Source organism: Hemitrygon akajei, chromosome 12, assembly GCF_048418815.1.
Source record: "Hemitrygon akajei chromosome 12, sHemAka1.3, whole genome shotgun sequence".
NCBI lineage: Eukaryota > Metazoa > Chordata > Chondrichthyes > Myliobatiformes > Dasyatidae > Hemitrygon > Hemitrygon akajei.
The window spans coordinates 38,450,965-38,469,266 of NC_133135.1; the positions used below are offsets into that span (position 1 = coordinate 38,450,965).

General features: G+C 41.2%; 1 protein-coding gene across 4 annotated transcripts in view; it reads left to right on the top strand.

Annotated features, from left to right (window-relative positions):
• Positions 1-18,302, top strand: part of LOC140736905 (ERI1 exoribonuclease 3-like) — a 301,362-nt gene that overhangs the window by 19,574 nt on the left and 263,486 nt on the right. For all 4 annotated transcript variants that reach the window (XM_073062921.1, XM_073062922.1, XM_073062924.1 and 1 more), the window contains exon 2: positions 11,973-12,255. In XM_073062921.1, coding sequence (XP_072919022.1) covers positions 11,980-12,255 — 276 coding nt within the window. In that variant the 5' untranslated portion in view covers positions 11,973-11,979. The remainder of the gene's footprint in view (positions 1-11,972; positions 12,256-18,302) is intronic.

Sequence of the window (18,302 nt, forward strand, 5' to 3'; positions counted from 1 at the left end):
CTGGCTGACGGACACAAGCCCTGCCTCATGTTTGAGCAAGCGTTCCTAGAGCGACTGTCCGAGGACATACATCTGCTGCTGGTCGACGCAGATTTCAGTGACCCCCCGGAAGGTGGCGGTCCGGGCAGACGTGCTGTGGAAAACCAAGAGGGAGAGCGTGGCATCCGTCGGTCAGATTACCAGGCCACGCACCCAACAGCAGACCAGACCAGGCCCAGCAGGGGGGCACACACAACACAGAGGCAGGAGTGAGGAGGACAGTGAACAGTGGTGTTTCTACCACCAGTGATGGGGCACAAAAGCCCGCCGTTGTCACCCGCCCTGCAAAGGCCAGCTGCCACTAATGACGATGGCGGCTGGCCACCAGGACAGCCTCTTGTACGTCTGGGACAAACAGTTGGGACGCCGCTTCTTGGTCGACACCGGAGCAGAGATCAGCGTCTTGCCCCCGACGGGGTATGACACCCGCAACAGAAAGCCAGGACCCACCCTGAGGGCCGCAAACGGCAGCACGATACGGACCTACGGTACCCGCACAGTGCAGCTGCAGTTCGGCACCAGCCGGTTCACCTGGGACTTCACACAGGCCGCCGTGGCCCAACCACTCCTGGGGGCGGACTTCTTGTGAGCTCACAGCCCGCTGGTCGACTTGCAAGGGAAAAGACTGGTACATGCCGAGACTTTCCAGACGTTCTCCCTGGGTGAAGCCGAGTTGCCAGCCCCACACCCGGACTCCATCAGACAACGAATTCACCAGAATCCTGGTGGACTTTCCATCGATTCTGGCACCGCGGTTCACGGCAGCCATGCCCAGACACGGGGTACAGCACCATATTCCGACCCAGGGACCACCCCTCCACGCCCGCGCACGAAGGCTCCCCCAGGAAAAGCTCCGGCTGGCGAAGGAGGAGTTCAAGAGGATGGAGGAATTAGGGATCGTACGGAGGTCCGACAGCCCATGGGCCTCCCCCCTGCACATGGTGGCCAAAGCAGCTGGGGGTTGAAGACCATGCGACGACTACCGCAGTCTGAACGAGACTACCACTCCAGACCGCTACCCCGTGCCACACACACAGGACTTTGCAGCAAACCTGCACGGGGCAAGAATCTTTTCCAAAGTAGACCTCGTCCAGGGATACTATCAAATCCCGGTGCACCCTGAAGACATCCCCAAAACAGCACTCATCACCCCGTTCGGCCTGTTCGAGTTCCTCCGAATGCCATTCAGCCTGAAGAATGCCGCACAGACATTCCAGTGGCTAATGGACGTGGTGGGCCGCAACCTGGACTTTGCGTTCATCTATTTGGACGACATCCTTATAGCCAGCAGTTGTCGTCAGGAGCATCTGTCCCACCTCCGCCAGCTCTACTCCCGCCTGAGTGATTTCGGCCTCATGATCAACCCGGCCAAATGCCAGTTCGGTCTCGATACCATCGACTTCCTGGGCCACAGGAGTACCAAAGACGGGGCAACACCTCTGTCCGCCAAGGTAGGTGCGATCCGCCACTTTGCCCAGTCCAACATGGTCAAAGGCCTGCAGGAGTTCGTTGGTATGGTGAACTTCTACCACCGTTTCCTCCCCTCAGCAGCCCATATCATGCGCCCTTTGTACACCCTGATGTCGGGTAAAGGCAAGGACATTACTTGGGACGAGGAGGCCGCGGCCACTTTCGTTAAAGCCAAGGAAGCCTTGGCAGATGCCGCGATGCTGGTGCACCCCAGAACGGACGTTCCGACCGCACTCACGGTGGACGCATCCGACACAGCAGTCGGTGGGGTGCTGGAGCAGCTCATCGAGGGGCGCTGGCGACCCCTGGCGTTCTTCAGCAAGCACCTACGACCACCCGAACTCAAGTACAGTGCTTTCGACCGGGAGCTGTTGGCACTGTATCTGGCAATCCGGCATTTCAGGTACTTCTTAGAAGGCAGGCCGTTCACCGCGTTCACGGACCACAAACCGTTGGCCTTCGCGTTCACGAAGGTGTCCGATCCCTGGTCGGCTCGCCAGCAGCGACATCTGTCCTACATCTCCGAGTACACGACGGACATCCAGCATGTCTCGGGAAAGGACAACGTCGTGGCAGATGCACTCTCCAGACCAGCTGTCCAGGCCCTGTCCCTGGGGGTGGACTATGCAGCACTGGTGGAGGCGTAGCAGGCAGACGACGAGATGCTCAGCTACAGGACCGTAGTCTCGGGTTTGCAGCTGCAGGACTTTCTCGTAGGCCCAGGTGATAGGACCCTCCTGTGCGACGTGGCTACCGGCCAACCTCGCCCCATCGTCCCGGCAGCCTGGAGGCGGCGAGTTTTCGACTCCATACACGGTTTGGCGCACACATCTATCAGGACAACCGTCTAGCTGGTCTCCAGCAAGTTCGTGCGGCATGGACTTCTCAAGCAGGTCAGTGAATGGGCCAGAACGTGCGCACAGTGCCAAACAGCTAAGGTGCAGCAGCACACTAAAGCCCCGCTGCAGCAGTTCGAACCCACCCACCGGAGGTTTGACCACATTCATGTGGATATCGTGGGCCCCCTACCAGTGTCCCGAGGAGCGCGGTACCTCCTAACTATGGTAGACCGGTTCACGAGGTGGCCAGAGGCTGTCCCGCTCACCGACACATCTGCCGATTCCTGCACCCGAGCACTGATTGCAACCTGGGTAGCACGCTTTGGGGTACCGGCCCACATTACTTCCGACAGAGGTGCCCAGTTCACCTCCAGCCTGTGGTCGGCTGTGGCCAGCCTGTTGGGAACGCAGCTGCACCACACAACTGCCTACCACCCACAGTCGAACGGACTAGTGGAACGCTCCCACCGTCACTTGGAGTCGGCTCTCATGGCCTGCGTGAGAGGACCTAACTGGGTGGATGAGCTTCCCTGGGTCCTGCTTGGAATTCATACAGCGCCCAAAGAGGATCTGTATGCCTCGTCGGCCGAGTTGGCCCCTGGCCGTCCTGGGAGAGTTCATACCAGCCCCAAGGGGGCAAGAGGAAGAACCTGCAGCGGTCCTGGACAGGCTACGTGAAAGGCTCGGCAACCTGGCCCCCGTACCAACTTCACAGCACGGACGGACCCCGACCCATGTACCCAAAGACCTGCAGAACTGTAAGTTTGTGTTTGTACGAAGGGGCGGACACCGGGCACCACTACGGCGGCTGTACGAGGGGCCGTTCAAGGTGATCAACAACAACGGGTCCACGTATGTTCTGGACATTGGGGGGGGAGAGGAGGTTTTCACGGTGGACCGACTCAAACCAGCCCATGTGGACTTGGCGCAGCCGGTCGAGGTTCAGGCACCGCGGCGCAGAGGCAGACCTCCCAAACAGAGGCTGATCCAGACTGTGGACATTGGGGGGTGTATCGCCGGTTCTGGGGGGGGGGGGGGTTATGTGGCGACACACTTTCTGCACAGGGGAACCGGCTCACAAATAGCCAGCACGCGGGGGAAGACTTTGGTAATGCACCTCTGACGTGTTCTCCGCCCGAAGAGGGCGGGCACTAGGGATTAAATGCCAGCGCCGCGAAGTTTGAATAAACTAATCTCGAAATGACTTACCGACTGCGTGTTGTTATTTCAGCGCTGTGTGTAGCACATCGCTACAACATAACTATTTTCACACAAACCCTACCAGCTCATTTTAATCTCCCATATTCCCATGTTCTTAACTCCCAGCCACTACTGTTCACCTACACATTAGTGGCCAATTCACCTACCAATCTGCACATTTCTTGGGAGAAGGGAGAAAACCAGAACATTCAGTTGAAACCCATGCACACACAGAGGGAACATGCAAACTCCATGCAGACATCACCAGAGATCAGGTCTGAACTCAGGTCATTAGTGACATGGCAGCAACTCTACTAGCTGAACCAACGTGCCAACCCAATGGTTTGAAAATCTAATTTACACTTCCAACAGTGCAATTTTCCCTTTTTATTCTATAGTTTAACCCATATGGTCCCATTTGATGATCATTCCATCATGTTATTCTCTCTCAAAAAACACAATAATGTTGGATTTACTCAGCAGAACAGAATTCTGCTGTGGGAAGATAAACAGTGTTGATGTTTCAGGTTGGAGCCGATTTCTTCTCGTATGTGCCATTGTTTCTTGAACCAATATTGCTGCTTGCTCCTTTGTTCTCTTATCAAAAAACCCAGTACCCAGGAACATTGTTTCCAGTTCTATTCCTCTATAAGCTACTGTAATAGTCTGTAATAGCTAAAATATTGTATTATTTTGTATTTATCCATGTCTTCATTTGTTGTATGCAGTGTACTACATTAAGAACAAGTGATTTTCTTTTTGATCCAATTTTTCTACCTTTGTTTGGCCTGCCTTTGTAGCATTTTCTTCCTCTATTTCCCGATTTCATTTTCCAGCCGAACCTTTGCTTGTATCCGCATCAGAATATTCAGCTCTTTGATCTTTCTCAGATATATCTTTGCAAAAGGTTGAAGGTGAGCAAAACAATTTCATATCTTGCACTATTGGCACTGGGCACTGCTTAGAGCCGTTTCAAATTTGGACTTCATTTACACAGAACCATTGAACATAAAACATAGAACAGTACAGCACAGTAACAGACCCTTCAGCCCTTGATATCTGTGCCAACCATGATGCCAGTTCAGATTAATCCAACCTGCCTGAATTTGATCGATAACCCTCCATTCACTGCCTGTTCATGTGCCTGACAAAATACCTCTTAAACATTACTATCTGGCCTAGGCAGTGTGTTTCAGGCATTTGACTCTCTCTGTGTACGGTATTTAGAAAAAAAACTTGCCTGTTAATTTATCTTAAACTTTCTCCCTCTCACCTTAAAGCTTTACCCATTAGTATTTGACATTTCCACCATTGGGAGAAAGACTTACTATTCTATATGGCACTAATGATCTTATATACCTCTTATCAGGTCATCTCTCAGTCACTGGCGCTTCAGAGAAAATAATCCAAATTTCTTCACCCCCCCCATTTATAGTTAATATCCCCTAATCCAGATGACGTCCTATTGAGTCTCTTCTGCACCCTGTCAAAGCCCCCATGTATTTCCTGTGATGCAGCAACTAGAACTGTGCACAATACTCGAAATGTGGCCTAACCAAATCTTTAGAGAGCTGTGGACTTGAACACCAAGATCCCTGTAAGGGTACTGCCATTTTCTGTATATTTTCCTCTTCTTCTTGGCATCCCACCCCATTAGCCCCCAATCACAATGTTTCATCCCCTCCTTCACCTCTCCATCTGCCTGTCACCCACCCCTTTCATCTGCCTGTCTCCCACGCACTCCTACTGCGTCGTCTTACCACATTGTTTCCATCTACCCACTCCACAACCCTTATTTGTTTTCATGTTCCAACTTACTGCCACATTCCATCATCTGCAGCTCTTTGTGGTTCTAGCTATCACCTCCCAGCCTCCTATTTCCACTTCCCCTCTTCGCCTTCTATCTCGCCTCCTCACCTGGATCCACTTGTCACTTGCTAGCTCTTGTTCTACCCCTACCCCTCTTTTATTCTGGCTATCTCCCCTCTACTCTCTCAGTTCGGATGAAGGGTCTTGACCCAAATCATTAACTATCTGTTTTCCTTCACAGAAGTTGCCTAACCTACTGAGTTCCTCCAGTAGTTTGCTTTTACTCCAGATCTAAAATCTGCAGTCTCATGTGTAGATTGCTAAATAGGTTTATTATTTTCACATGTACTGAAGGATAGTCAACATCTTTGTTTTGAATGACATTTCATACATCAGTGAATTGAGTTTGTGCAAATGACCAAATAATAGAACACAATATAAAGTTTTACAGTTAGAGGAAAAAGTCCAGTGCTTGATTAGAGAGGGGAGTGTCTGGGGTGGGTGGGGTCTTTGATTATGCTGGCTGCTTTACTTCGGCAGTGAGAAGCACAGTCAGAGTCCATGAAGGGAAGACTGATTTTGTGATTGCTGAGCTGTGTCCACAACTTTGCTGATTCTCATAGTTCTGGGCAGAGTAATAGCCATAACTTGTGATACCCAAGATAGGATGCTTTCTCTGGTGTACATATAAAAATTGTTGAGGGCTGAAAGGGCTCTGCCAAATTTCTTTAGCCTCTTGGCTAGTGTGCTTTCTTGGCCATGTGGTCTATGTGGTTTGCCCAAGAGAGGCTGTTGGTGATGGTCACTCCTAGGAACTTGAAACTCTCAGTCCTCTTGCACTTATCACTTTTTTTCATGTCTGCAACCCATTTCAAGGTGATGTGACTTTATCCAAAACATTTCTTCAACTCGTTCTGATGGTTTTCCTTCAGGTGTCTGCTTGGCCTTTGTTCTAATTCCTGTTCTTTTAGTTTTACCTTCATTAGAATAGTTATACAAAACTGAGACCCATTCCTTTTATTGGAGTTCAGTGGGATTATCATGTGGAATCCCTGTGGGGGGAAAAGTATGATAGTGTGATGGTTCTCTGAAGAAAACTGGGTGCGTAATTTCTTTACCACCAGTCAATTTTTTTGGCATTCATTTTGAGGTGCAGGATATGAAAGATTCTGTTGAAAACTTGGTGACTTTATCAAAATCCATTAATTGCATTGACAGTTTATGAACATATTTTGCATAACTCTTATTAGGCCAGAAGCTGAATGACTGTTTCTCCTCTACAATTGTATTGTATTCTGTCATCTTGCAATTATTGGTATAACAAAAATAACTTAGATGATAAAGGTCCTTTATTTGTATTTTCCCATTGTCTCCTCCATTTCCTTTGCATATTGTTAATGTACTACCTCAAGTCTTCACTTGGATGTGTATTCAGTATTACATTTTTTCTAACATTTCCACAGCTTTATCCCACAATTTCACCTTTGAACTATAAACAGCAATGTAAATGGAAGAATATAAGATCATGACTGATCTTCTGCCTCAGTAGTACTTCATTCTGTTAACTCTGTATCCCTTGATCTCTTTATTGAATGTATGCAGCAAGTTTGCATTCACTGCCATTGGTGGTAAAGAATTCCACAAATTCACTCTTCTCTGGAAGCAGAAATTGGTTCTTATATCAATTCAGAATTGCTGATTACTTTATATTTTGATATCATTGATCCCCTTTTTGTGAACATCTCAGCTGGAGGAACTATGATCCCTACACCTGATCTGAAGTTTCCAAAGCACATTGTATATGTCAAACTTCTTTTTCTTCCAAGCACATGAGAAATATGCCATTCTACTGATCTCTCCCCATACAGTTAGTCTCGATCCAAGGAATCAACCCGGTGAATGTTTGCAACACTCCAGTTTTCACAAGTATATCCTTCTAAAGGTAGATCAAATCTCTATACAATATTAAGATACAGAGGCTTGACAGAATTATAGTAAGACACCCCCTACTAGAATGGACAATGTATTGCTTGACTTACAATTTGCTTGTTGTACCTCTGTGTAAACTCTGCACAAGGACACCAGATCTCCCTGGACACTAACAACCCTCAAACTTGAATCGTCTTAAAATATTTTGCATTTTTCCTTGCTCTACAACAATGGATGACCTCACATTTTTCTTCCTTGATTCTATCCTTGCCCATTCATTTGACCATATTTTACATTAAGGTATTACATCGATGATTGAGAATATTAAGGTTAAAGACAATAATTCCTTTAAAATCTCTGCTTGAGAGAGAAAGCATTTAGTACAAGAGCGTATTAGTTCTATTATTTTCTGTCAATAATGATTTTTTCTACTAATTTGAATTTTGTCAGCAAAGCATAATAAATAGTTTATTGTAGCACATTCACATTTATGTGACATTTTGTGCTTAGTAATCAATAAATAATTTCCAAAATGTATCAATTTTTGCCTTTTGCATTAAATAAATATTAAAACTAATGTGTGTCACACAGTCTATCCATTTCTTTTAGTGATTCCACTATCAGCACTCGAATGTAGATAGCTTTGTAATCAACTGAATAGTTTTCAGATTCAGCTTTTCAAATCCTAGATTTTCTTTTGGCATTCAGATGCTGAATGAAACAGTATATTTTTGGAGTGAAATAAAAGATTAAAAAATGTAAGTGTAAGTGCTAATGTACGTACCACTTAATGAATTTACTAAGCTTTGTGAGAGATTCTCTATGGATTTAAATCTACAATGCACAGGTTAGCAAAAAAGAAAATAAGTAATTTTAATTTTTGTCACTCATTGTGCATATATGACATAAAATTCAAAATATAACTTGCTTCATATTTGCTGCTACAAATTGGCTATATAGCATTGAATTTTTGCAGATAGACCAGCTATTCAGCAATATTAAGCTTAGATGCTTGCTTGTTCTAATTTTCATTTTGTTGCATTATCAGACCAAACTCTTGTTTTCTCATGGCGTCCTGCCTTCTTGCTACATGGTACAGAATTAGATATCAATGTTTTTTCCCCCTGGTGTCTACCTAATCACTTCACAGGCAGTAGATTTTTCTGGAAGAGAGCCTGTTTCATTCACTTTAAGATATTAGCAAAATATGAAAGAAGGATCAATTTTCACCTAAGCAGTGACAACAGATAGCTCAATTTCTCTACCACTTCGGCAATACCAGAACTATTAATATTCTTTTCTGCCCAGCTGCCTAATTGATATTAAGACGAACAAACCAATCCTTTCTCCAGGTTAAATGCAGGTAAAGTTGTAGGCACCTAAATGTCTTGGTGTAGTTCCAGTAAACTTAACAACCACCTCATATTAAGCCTAGAGGTGGATTGCAGTTTCAATCTGGATTAATTTTTCTATCTTGTATCTAATCTAAAATTGTTTATATCTCCCAGTATATTTCCCTTAGAATTGTTAACCTGATATTTACACATCACAAATGACCCCCCCCCCTTAAACCTTACACCTTATAGTGAAAATAGATGTAGGCTGTTGTATTAACTGAGAGAAAGTTTTCATCACTGCTATCTCATTTTTGTCTAACTTCATTGACACCTTATTCTTCATTTAATTGAATTCAAGATTCTCAGCCTTGCCTTCAAATCTCTCCATACTTTTCCCTTTTATGTATTTTTTCTTATTCTCTGCTCCCTCTGATCCACAACCAGCTTTTCCATTTTGAACCATTGGACTTATCCCTGGGGGATGCTCCTTGTTATGGAGTACTAACAGCACAGAAGCAGGCCTTGCTGTCCAATTACATATAGTCCCATTGACATGCACTCGGACCATATCCCTCCAAACCCTTCCCATCCATGTACCTATCCAAATTTCCCTTAAATGTTACAACTGAACCTGTATCTACCATTTCCACTGACATCTCATTCCACACTTGCACTACCCTTTGGGTGAAGCAGTTACCCCTTGTTATTTGATTCTCTTCCTTTTCTCCCCCCCCTTTCTGTCATTCAAACTTTACCTTCAGTATTGCTACTGTCTACTCATAAAAGTTTGTATGTACCTTTCTGAACATTCAATAGCAACAATAACAACAACATGGATTGGTATTGTCTTTAGCATAGTTCTACAGTGGATTCCTATTTACTGGGACAGCCACTTATGTGGGACAACTCTTAAAGAACAAAAACTAACTGAGCAAATAGCTGGGGTTCCCTTCGTTTATTTGGGACACTATGCTGCTTAATTGGTTCTGTTGCTGAACAGTTTCTGACTAGTGACAGTTGCTTGCATGTTGATCACTATACTGCGTTAAGAGTAAACAATTTAAAAATAATGGTATTTGCGTGGGTTTGTGTTCAAAAAGCACTGATTCTTGTCTCTGATAGTTGGTGGGAAATTAGCGATAAGTCATTACAGAACTGTTTTGTTCATTGTGGTTTCAAGCATTCAGGCCTGGACATACCTGAAATGGCCAAGAGTGAAAATGAAACAATTTCACTACTTCAACAATTTAGGAACCACAAAAAACCTGTAAGTATTGACAATCACCTTGAATGTTACAATGAAGATGGCAATTTGGAGGATGCAGTCATCAAAAGCAACGTACTAGGTGTTTGCACTGATTTTGCTCATTTACAGTCAATCAAAAGAACACAGCAGCGTACACTGGATGAATTCCTCCATCAGTAACTATTAGGAACTAATGTATAGTTTTATAGTATTGTTGTAGTATTGGTAGTGTTTTTAATATGTTCTGTGTGTTATTTAAATACATAATTTGTTACTGAGTTAAATGGAATAATAACTTTTTAACTACAGGCAGCCCTCCCGGGTTACGAACGTTCAACTTATGGACAACTCGTACTTACGAGCGGACTGCCATAATGCCTATTATATTAAAAATTTAAGTTAAATACAATGGTTCGTAATAACGAACGCACACACTACTTTGTGACACTCATGAAGACATTGTGCGGCTTCAGTGGTTCGTCGGCTCAAGGAAGGAGAACGCCATCCGCCATTTTAAGTCGGATTATGTTGCCGTTAACAGTGTTGAGTGTGTAACTTTGTATTTGGCTTAAATTTTTCTCTTATTTACCCTTGTAACCATGCCTGCAAAGCGTAAATCCGATGCTAGTGATGCATCAAAGAAAAGGAAAACGATCACGATTGAAAATAAAGTGGAAATAATAAAGTGACTGGAAAGAGGTGAAATGTCATCGGTCATTGGAATAGCGTTAGGCTACAGTCGGTCAACGATTGGAACAAATTTAAAGGATAAAGTGATGATAACATTTGAGGAAGAGGATTGGGACCTAAAATCTCTGGAACCGAAAAAGTTTTTGACAAAGGAGTTAGCTGAAGCCTTTCGTCTCATTGAAGCAGGGATGGCAAAGTTAGAGGAGCAAGATCCTAATACAGAGAGGTTCACCAAAGTTTACGATACAGTTTCTGAAGGCCTCAGTTGCTACAAGGCCATTTATGATGAGAAAAAGAAAAGCTCTGCATCGAAAGGTAAAATATATACTATATACTAAGACAAATATTTGACTGACACTAAATAAGAACTGTATGTACCTGTTCCGACTTACCTACAAATTCGACTTATAGACCTAGGAACAGATCTCGTTTGTAACCCGGGGACTGCCTGTATATTGATGAAACTTCAGCTGGTCCTGATGTGTTCCAATTAACTGGAATTCTCTGTATATCCAGAGTATCTTGTGTGCTTAAAATTACTGTGCATATAAGACATTGATTGGACTTCTATCTCTTGTTAAATGCAACTTTCATGTTGGACTATACTCTTATTCATACTACAGCATGGATGGATCTACAACTTCAGAGCAAAAGAAATTTCAAGAAAGCATGAGATTGTTCAGCATATTGGTTCTGTGCATTTATGCTTGTATTTCCATAGGAGAAATCTTTAATCAGTAACAGGAAGTCACTGATTTGAAACAAAATGTAAGCTGTATAATAGTTACATCTGGACTTACATGGTCTAATTTATTTTGAAAATAAAAATGCTTTCTGTTCCTGGTATCATTATTTGTGGAAGTTAGCTTATCGCTAAGTTTATGCAAAGTAAAATTTCTGAAGTGAAAGCACCATTTTCTCCTCCCATATTTTTGTTTTGCGTGTGATTGCCAAGCATGATCAAGTAGTTCATATGTTAAATTCAGAACCTGCTCTAGGCTTCTATTGTTGCAATCAAAATATCATGGGATTTGTATTTTGCACCATGAATTACTGCTAATACAGTTGAAGAGAAATGTTGCTAGTTTTACTCATCAAAATAAATAAAACTGGTACTAAATAAAATAGTCACACATTTACATGTTTTTAGTGTTATTTTTATTCATTTAGCATGGAATGGATGCATGGTTTGGGGTGGTGTTGGTATTTGGATAATAAGTTTATTTTGAGTTTTGGGAGAGGGGAAAATTGGTTAAGCATTCAAATTCAGTTGAAACTGCAGTACATGGTAATTTGGATTTAATTCTAATATGACAATGTTTTGTTTGGAGTACAGCTCACTGTCAGTCACACATCTTTTGCCATTTTATGTTTTCTTCATATTTTGAATTTCTATCTCTGATTTTATTACAGGAACCCAATGGTGCAGTTTGTCTCTTGGAACAGAAGTGGCCAGTTTCTTCTCATTTTATATAGAGGTTCTGGATTGCGAACATTTTCTAAGAGAACAAGCGCAGAACTGGTTGCAAATCGGCGATTCTCAAATATTCCATCACAATCTTTGCTGATTGCTAACAACATGGCTTCAGAACAGCAGCAGCCATCATCCAGATTTTCATTCCATCCTCAAACTTACCACAACTTTCTGGTTTTGGACTTTGAAGCAACATGTGATGAACAACTCATAAACCCACAGGTACTTTCTGTTGAATAAATTTTATGCTTCTCCTTTCTGTGGATTTACAGTACCTTGTAAAAGTATTCAGCCCCTAGCTTTTTGTTCACATAAATGAGTATTATAACCAAAGATTTTGATCAATTTAACTGAGAGTTTTCATTTGTGAATTACACTGTCCTTTTTTCCCCAATAGAACCCAGTAAACAGGAAAAATCAGTTTTCTTCAACTGAAACCATTCCATGGTCGCTTTGGGTTGTTGTTCTGCTGAAAGATGAACTTCCTTCTCAGTGTAAGCTTTCTGGCAGAGACTAGCAGGATTTTATCCAGGATCTCTCTGTATTTAGCAGCATTCATATTCCCATCAATCCTAACCAGATTTGCAATCACAAGAGGTACTGCAGATGCTGGAAATCTAGAGCAATTGTGCTGGAGAAGCTCAGCAGGTCAGGCAGCATCTAAGGATGGGAATAAACAGTCGACGTCTTGGGCTGAGACCCTTCATCAGGACTCGGGTTTCCAGTCCATGCTGCTGAAAAGCATTCCCATGACATGATGCTACCTCCACCATACATTATGGTAGAAGTGGTGTTAACTGGCTGGATGTGCAATATTAGATTTATGCCACATCTACCACTTGAGTGTTGAGGTCAAAAAATTCCACTTGACCACAAGACCTTCTTCCACACCTTTTATAGTATCTCCTAAGTGACATGTTGCAAAGACTTTGAGCAAAAATATGCTTTCTTTTAAGCAACACTTGTGGCATAAAACTAAAACCACGCTACTTTTGAACTGCTGACATTTCAGTTTTTAAATTGTCAGTTTTTGATGCTTTACAATTTTCCCTGTTTTTTGGGTTCTACTGCAAATAAAGGAGCATGTGATTCATAAATTAAAATTCTGAGTTAGATTGGTCAAAATCCCTGGTTGTAATACTCCTTTATTTGAACAAAGAGTCGGGGGTGAATAGTTTTACAAGGCACGGTATGTGACAATGTTGAAGAATGAGCATTTACAATGGAGTTTGTGTAAGCTATATAATAATCTAGAACAATGTGCCTTTGTCTTGAGTTCAGGATGTCAGATCTTCGTTAAGGTTTCCACATCCAAGTTGCAGGAGCACAACATTGTGTTCTATGAGATTAGGAATCTTTGATGCTGTCATGTTCTGCTTCTAGATGGCCTTAGCTTGCTTTGTAAATAGATCATTTTAATATGTGCTGATTTCAATAGTGACATCTAGTGGCAAATGTTCAGCACTGCATCAGTTTCAGGAGCTTTTCCACGTTGGATTATTTCTGTAATGGTAATTGGAATATTTCTTAACCACTGGAGAAGTGAAAATAGAGTTTGATATAATAATGACAAAGAAAGGATGTCTTCTAATTTAAATAATTATGATAAACGAAATATGATTTGGTTGAGAGTTTTAGCAAAAGGATAGCATCAGATAACAAGCAAGAATAGAATTTACTAAGATTGACCCTAATAGTGCAGATGAAATGTTCTTTCGTTCCAGACAGGTGTGCCATAAGGTGGTTGCTGACATTTCTCTGGTGACACTTGATTGTCAGTTGGATAATTATGATGAATCAGAAATATGGGTGACTTAGTTTCTCTTCCCAGAAATGTAGCTTGACCTGCTGAATATTTCTATCATTTTCTGTTTGATTTAAAACTTCCAGTATCTTCATTTTTTATTTGCATCTCTGATACTTACCTTATTTCTCAGTGTCTAGAAAGCATTTAGGCCCATTGAAATACCAAATCTATCTTGTCAATTAATGTAAGCTACATCTCAACCAATCATGCAGTAGACGTGACATTTATCCTAGCTCATCAGATTAATATCTCATTGCACATCAGAAGATTTTATACTCTAAAGGCAATGTCTGTTGCTGGGGCAAAATTCCTCAGATTGTATTTTGTCAAAGAAATATTTCAACTAGTGTGAGTCTAGAAAGTGAACCTTACAAGGCTCTTCAGCTTTGGAATTCATCATCGATAAGCTTGATCCACCTGCTACCTGATTTGTGTCTCTAATGTCTACATTACAGTGGTCTTACTTGGTTAATGAGTGAGAAATTCACTGATTTTTCACCTGCATTAAAATGAAATAATAAAAAATGACTAAACCTCCTAGTTTGATTTCTACATCTTGTGAGTTACAGGGTATAATTAAAATAGCATTGTTGACCAGTCATAGTAATGTGTTCATGGTCCATGCTACCTAGTTTCTCTACAATCCCTAAAATGGCAGTAATTTCACTGTTCAATTTCTCATTGCAAATTTACCTAATCAATATTCTTAGTCTCTGGGTGTTTAAGTTATTAGGGCCCTGACTGAGATCAAGTAGCACAACACAGATTGGGAAGTGAAACCCTTATGAAAAAGGATCTAGTGCTTTCCCGTTGTATATGACAAACACAGGACATTTATCCATTTGGGTTTCCTGGAGAAATTGGCAGTAGCAGAACATTGCATTTGCGATGGCCATAGGATTGACTTTGATGCCACAAAACTACTGTGCCACACCACTGTGTCCTGACGAAGGGTCTCAGCCCGAAACACTGACAGCGCTTCTACCTATAGATGCTGCCTGGCCTGCTGTGTTCCACCAGCATTTTGTGTGTGCCACACCAATGGCTTTTGGGACCACCTGGTGAAGGAAGCCATTGAAATAAGCTAGAGAAAAAGAATTTTAACAAAGATGAAGGTCTCACTCTAAGTAAGAACTGGAACTCAATTATAAACGAGGTGGGGAACAGCAGAAACCTGATTGAATGAGGACTAACCAATCAAGAGGGATGGACAGCGGGAGTTTATATGCTACTGAACCAGACATGCGTAGTTATCATCCCTGATGAATGTGGCAAAGTTTGTAATCAAAACATCAGTTAAAATTGATACCTATACCTGGCAGGAAGCTCGAGAAGAGTTATTTGATGCCTTAAATGATTGTGCATCAGGGATCGCAGAAAATTAAACAGGCAAGTTTGCAAGTATTACTAATTAACCTATTTTTATTTCTGTGTTCACTTTCCTTTTTTTATATAAAAGCATAAGCGAATGGCCTATAGTGTGACTATTCCACGTGCAGGTTGAGTACCCTTATCTGAAATTCCAAATTCCAAAATTTTTTTGAATGCTGACATGATAAAAATGAAAAATTTCACAAGGTACTGGGGAAGTTCCCAGGTGATGCTCAGGTCTCTGCACACCATAGACAGTTCTGAGAAGTGACCTCACATATGAATGAACAGAAGTTAATGAAAAATAGAAAAGCAATGCATAAAGTGAAAAATGAAGATCTCGATTGTGTATTGAAAGAGTGGATTCATCAGTGTCGGAGTGAACATGTGCTGCTTAACGGTGTGTTGCTCATGAAACAAGCAAAGATTTATCATGATAACTGAAAATTGAAGGTAGTTGTTTCATGCACAAAATTATTAAAAATATTATATAAAACTATATCCACTCTTCCCCCCCCCCCCCCCCCCCCCCATGGGCAGATGTTCGAAGTTGCTGGCAGATACAAGGCCAATCGCAGAGTCATTCAACCCCTGACAATCTATGGAGGTCCTGGCTCCATCATGTCAGACTGTGCTCTGACTGCATACTGTTCACTCTGCTAGCTTCACACCAGCTATACATAAGCTGTACATGTAATGTAAACGGATTTGTGTTTAGGCTTAGGTCCCATCCCCAAGGTATTTCATATACATGAAAATATTCCAACTCCCGAACAAATCCAAAACACTTACAGTCCCAAGCATTTTGGATAAGGGATGCTCAACTGGTACTAATATTTTTATTTTCACCTGAATGACACTCAACTAGCATGGTAGCAGTTTGAACTTCATAGACTTTATCATTGCTGAGACATTATTTGGAATTCAATAGCCAATGTAAGTGCACAATTACTTACAAGCTGATTTAGTAGACAGGCCAATGAGGGGTTAAAATGAATTATAGAAAAATAATCAGAAGATAGCACTGCTTTTAACTTTATCCTAGAGTATTGTCACTGAAGTGCATTTAATATTACAAGTTTCATGGAATAGGGCAGCATGGGATTAAACCTGGATCCCAGCATTTTGCAGCAACGTGCTTTTATATGGAATGCTGTCATACTATTCTATGATATTAGCCAGATTTTTCCTTTTGATATTAAATTTACTCTCAATTCCCTCTGCCTTTCCTGAGTTTTTTAATTCATTATTTTCTTTTTAAAAAATTGTTGATTTCTTCTTTAATGGTTTATTGTACAATTATACTTTAATATTGGTGCACAAATAAATAGAGCTAATAGTAGTTTAAAAATGACATTGCTTCCAAGTTTTTTTGACTCCAGAATTGTTTAAGATTTTATTGTATAAGGAATGAAAATATTCGGTTCCTCCTTTTTCAATGTTTCTGCAGTGCTTGTTCAAAAATGAGACATGACGACAAGCAAAAGCTGCCTAACATTCTTATATTAAAGGATTGGGAATAAAGCTGATAAGTAAAATAGCATTAAAATAATTTCTAATAATATCTATTGTTTATTGGTTGTAGATGCAAAATTGTCTTCAAAGCAAAAACAGTGATGTTGAATTCAGCATTTAGCTGTTTCTTTTTTTTGTCTGCATGTATATTGACTGAATATACACTGTTGACCCAAATTTCAATGATCCTCTGATATTTCTCTGAATAAAATTAAAATGATAAGTAACGTACATTTGTTTCTCCCCAGTGTGTTATTCTCAAAATACATTTCATGAAATTCCTGTAATTTTAATCCTGTATCGGTTTTGAAATTGTGGAAATTGCTGTCCATATTGCTGTCCATATTGCTGTTCTCTACACTGAAATCTTAAAAAAAAAACCTAAACATTATTTCTAAGTTCAGCATTTCACTTCTAATTGCCTTGAATCCCTTTAGACATCACAGCCTGGACACCAGGCATCAAGATTCGTCTGTCAAAGTGTAAATCAGCAATTAAAACACAAACACCAAAATGTCAAAGATGACCTAAAGCACAACAGAGCTGACAAACAAGTCTGGACAAATCAGTGGATAATTTATAAGCATTGCACTAAAATCTAATTATTTGGCAATTCTTATTTGCAGTTAGCTTCCACTGTGCAATAAATTTATCATGCCATAAATTATTTAGAGAAGGTTATAATGTAAATCAAAAACAGAAGTGTATTATTTAAACACAAGTTCCTGTACACCCATTTTGCTTGTCTTGTAATTTGTTATCCAGAAGATTTTGAAATGTATCTAGTACCATTTCCTAAAGTTGGTTTTACTTTAAAGTTTAGATGTTAATAACCGTTATGTTTGAAATCTCTGCCAGGTCATGTTTGAAAATCTTTCAAGGTGCTTTTTTATTTGTCCCTAAGTTTGAGTGTAGGGTCATCAGGTTTGTATCAATATTATGTGCCGGGATGATTAATCCAGGTATTGTAAATGATGTATAAATGGAAGACAAAAATGTATACAACGAATTCACAAAAATTAGAAACTTCATCAGACATTTCTGCATGTTACATCAAGTAATTAATATGAGTTTCATGGAGATAACATTTCTCATTGAAACATATTAATCAACTGATATGTGTTTTGTAAAAATGGTTTACAATTTTTTAAAATTTATTTACTTTTTGAGATGTTGTCATCACTTCAGTACATCTGTTGCCCATCTCTTTGTTGGTAAAGCATGTTCTGATCAGAATTAATATAACGTGTCATTCAAAATCAAAACTTTCTTAACTTGTGTTTCTAATGTAAAGAGATTACTAAAATGCATACTCTCAACAATTTATCATAATTTATTTTATATATTTAAATTTAACATTATCTGCGTGAATAATTTCAAAGTTCTTGGAAAGGCCTTCAGCTGCCTCAGAGATTTCCAAGGCATTTCTGCTGGTGTGGACATGATGAGTTACTTCCTGTATGTAGCCATTCTGTGATTCAGAGATATATGACCTGAGATCTGCTCACTGATTAAAGCCTGATACTTGCAGGATATCTGTCAGATACAAAGCCACAAGAGATTCTGCAGATGCTGG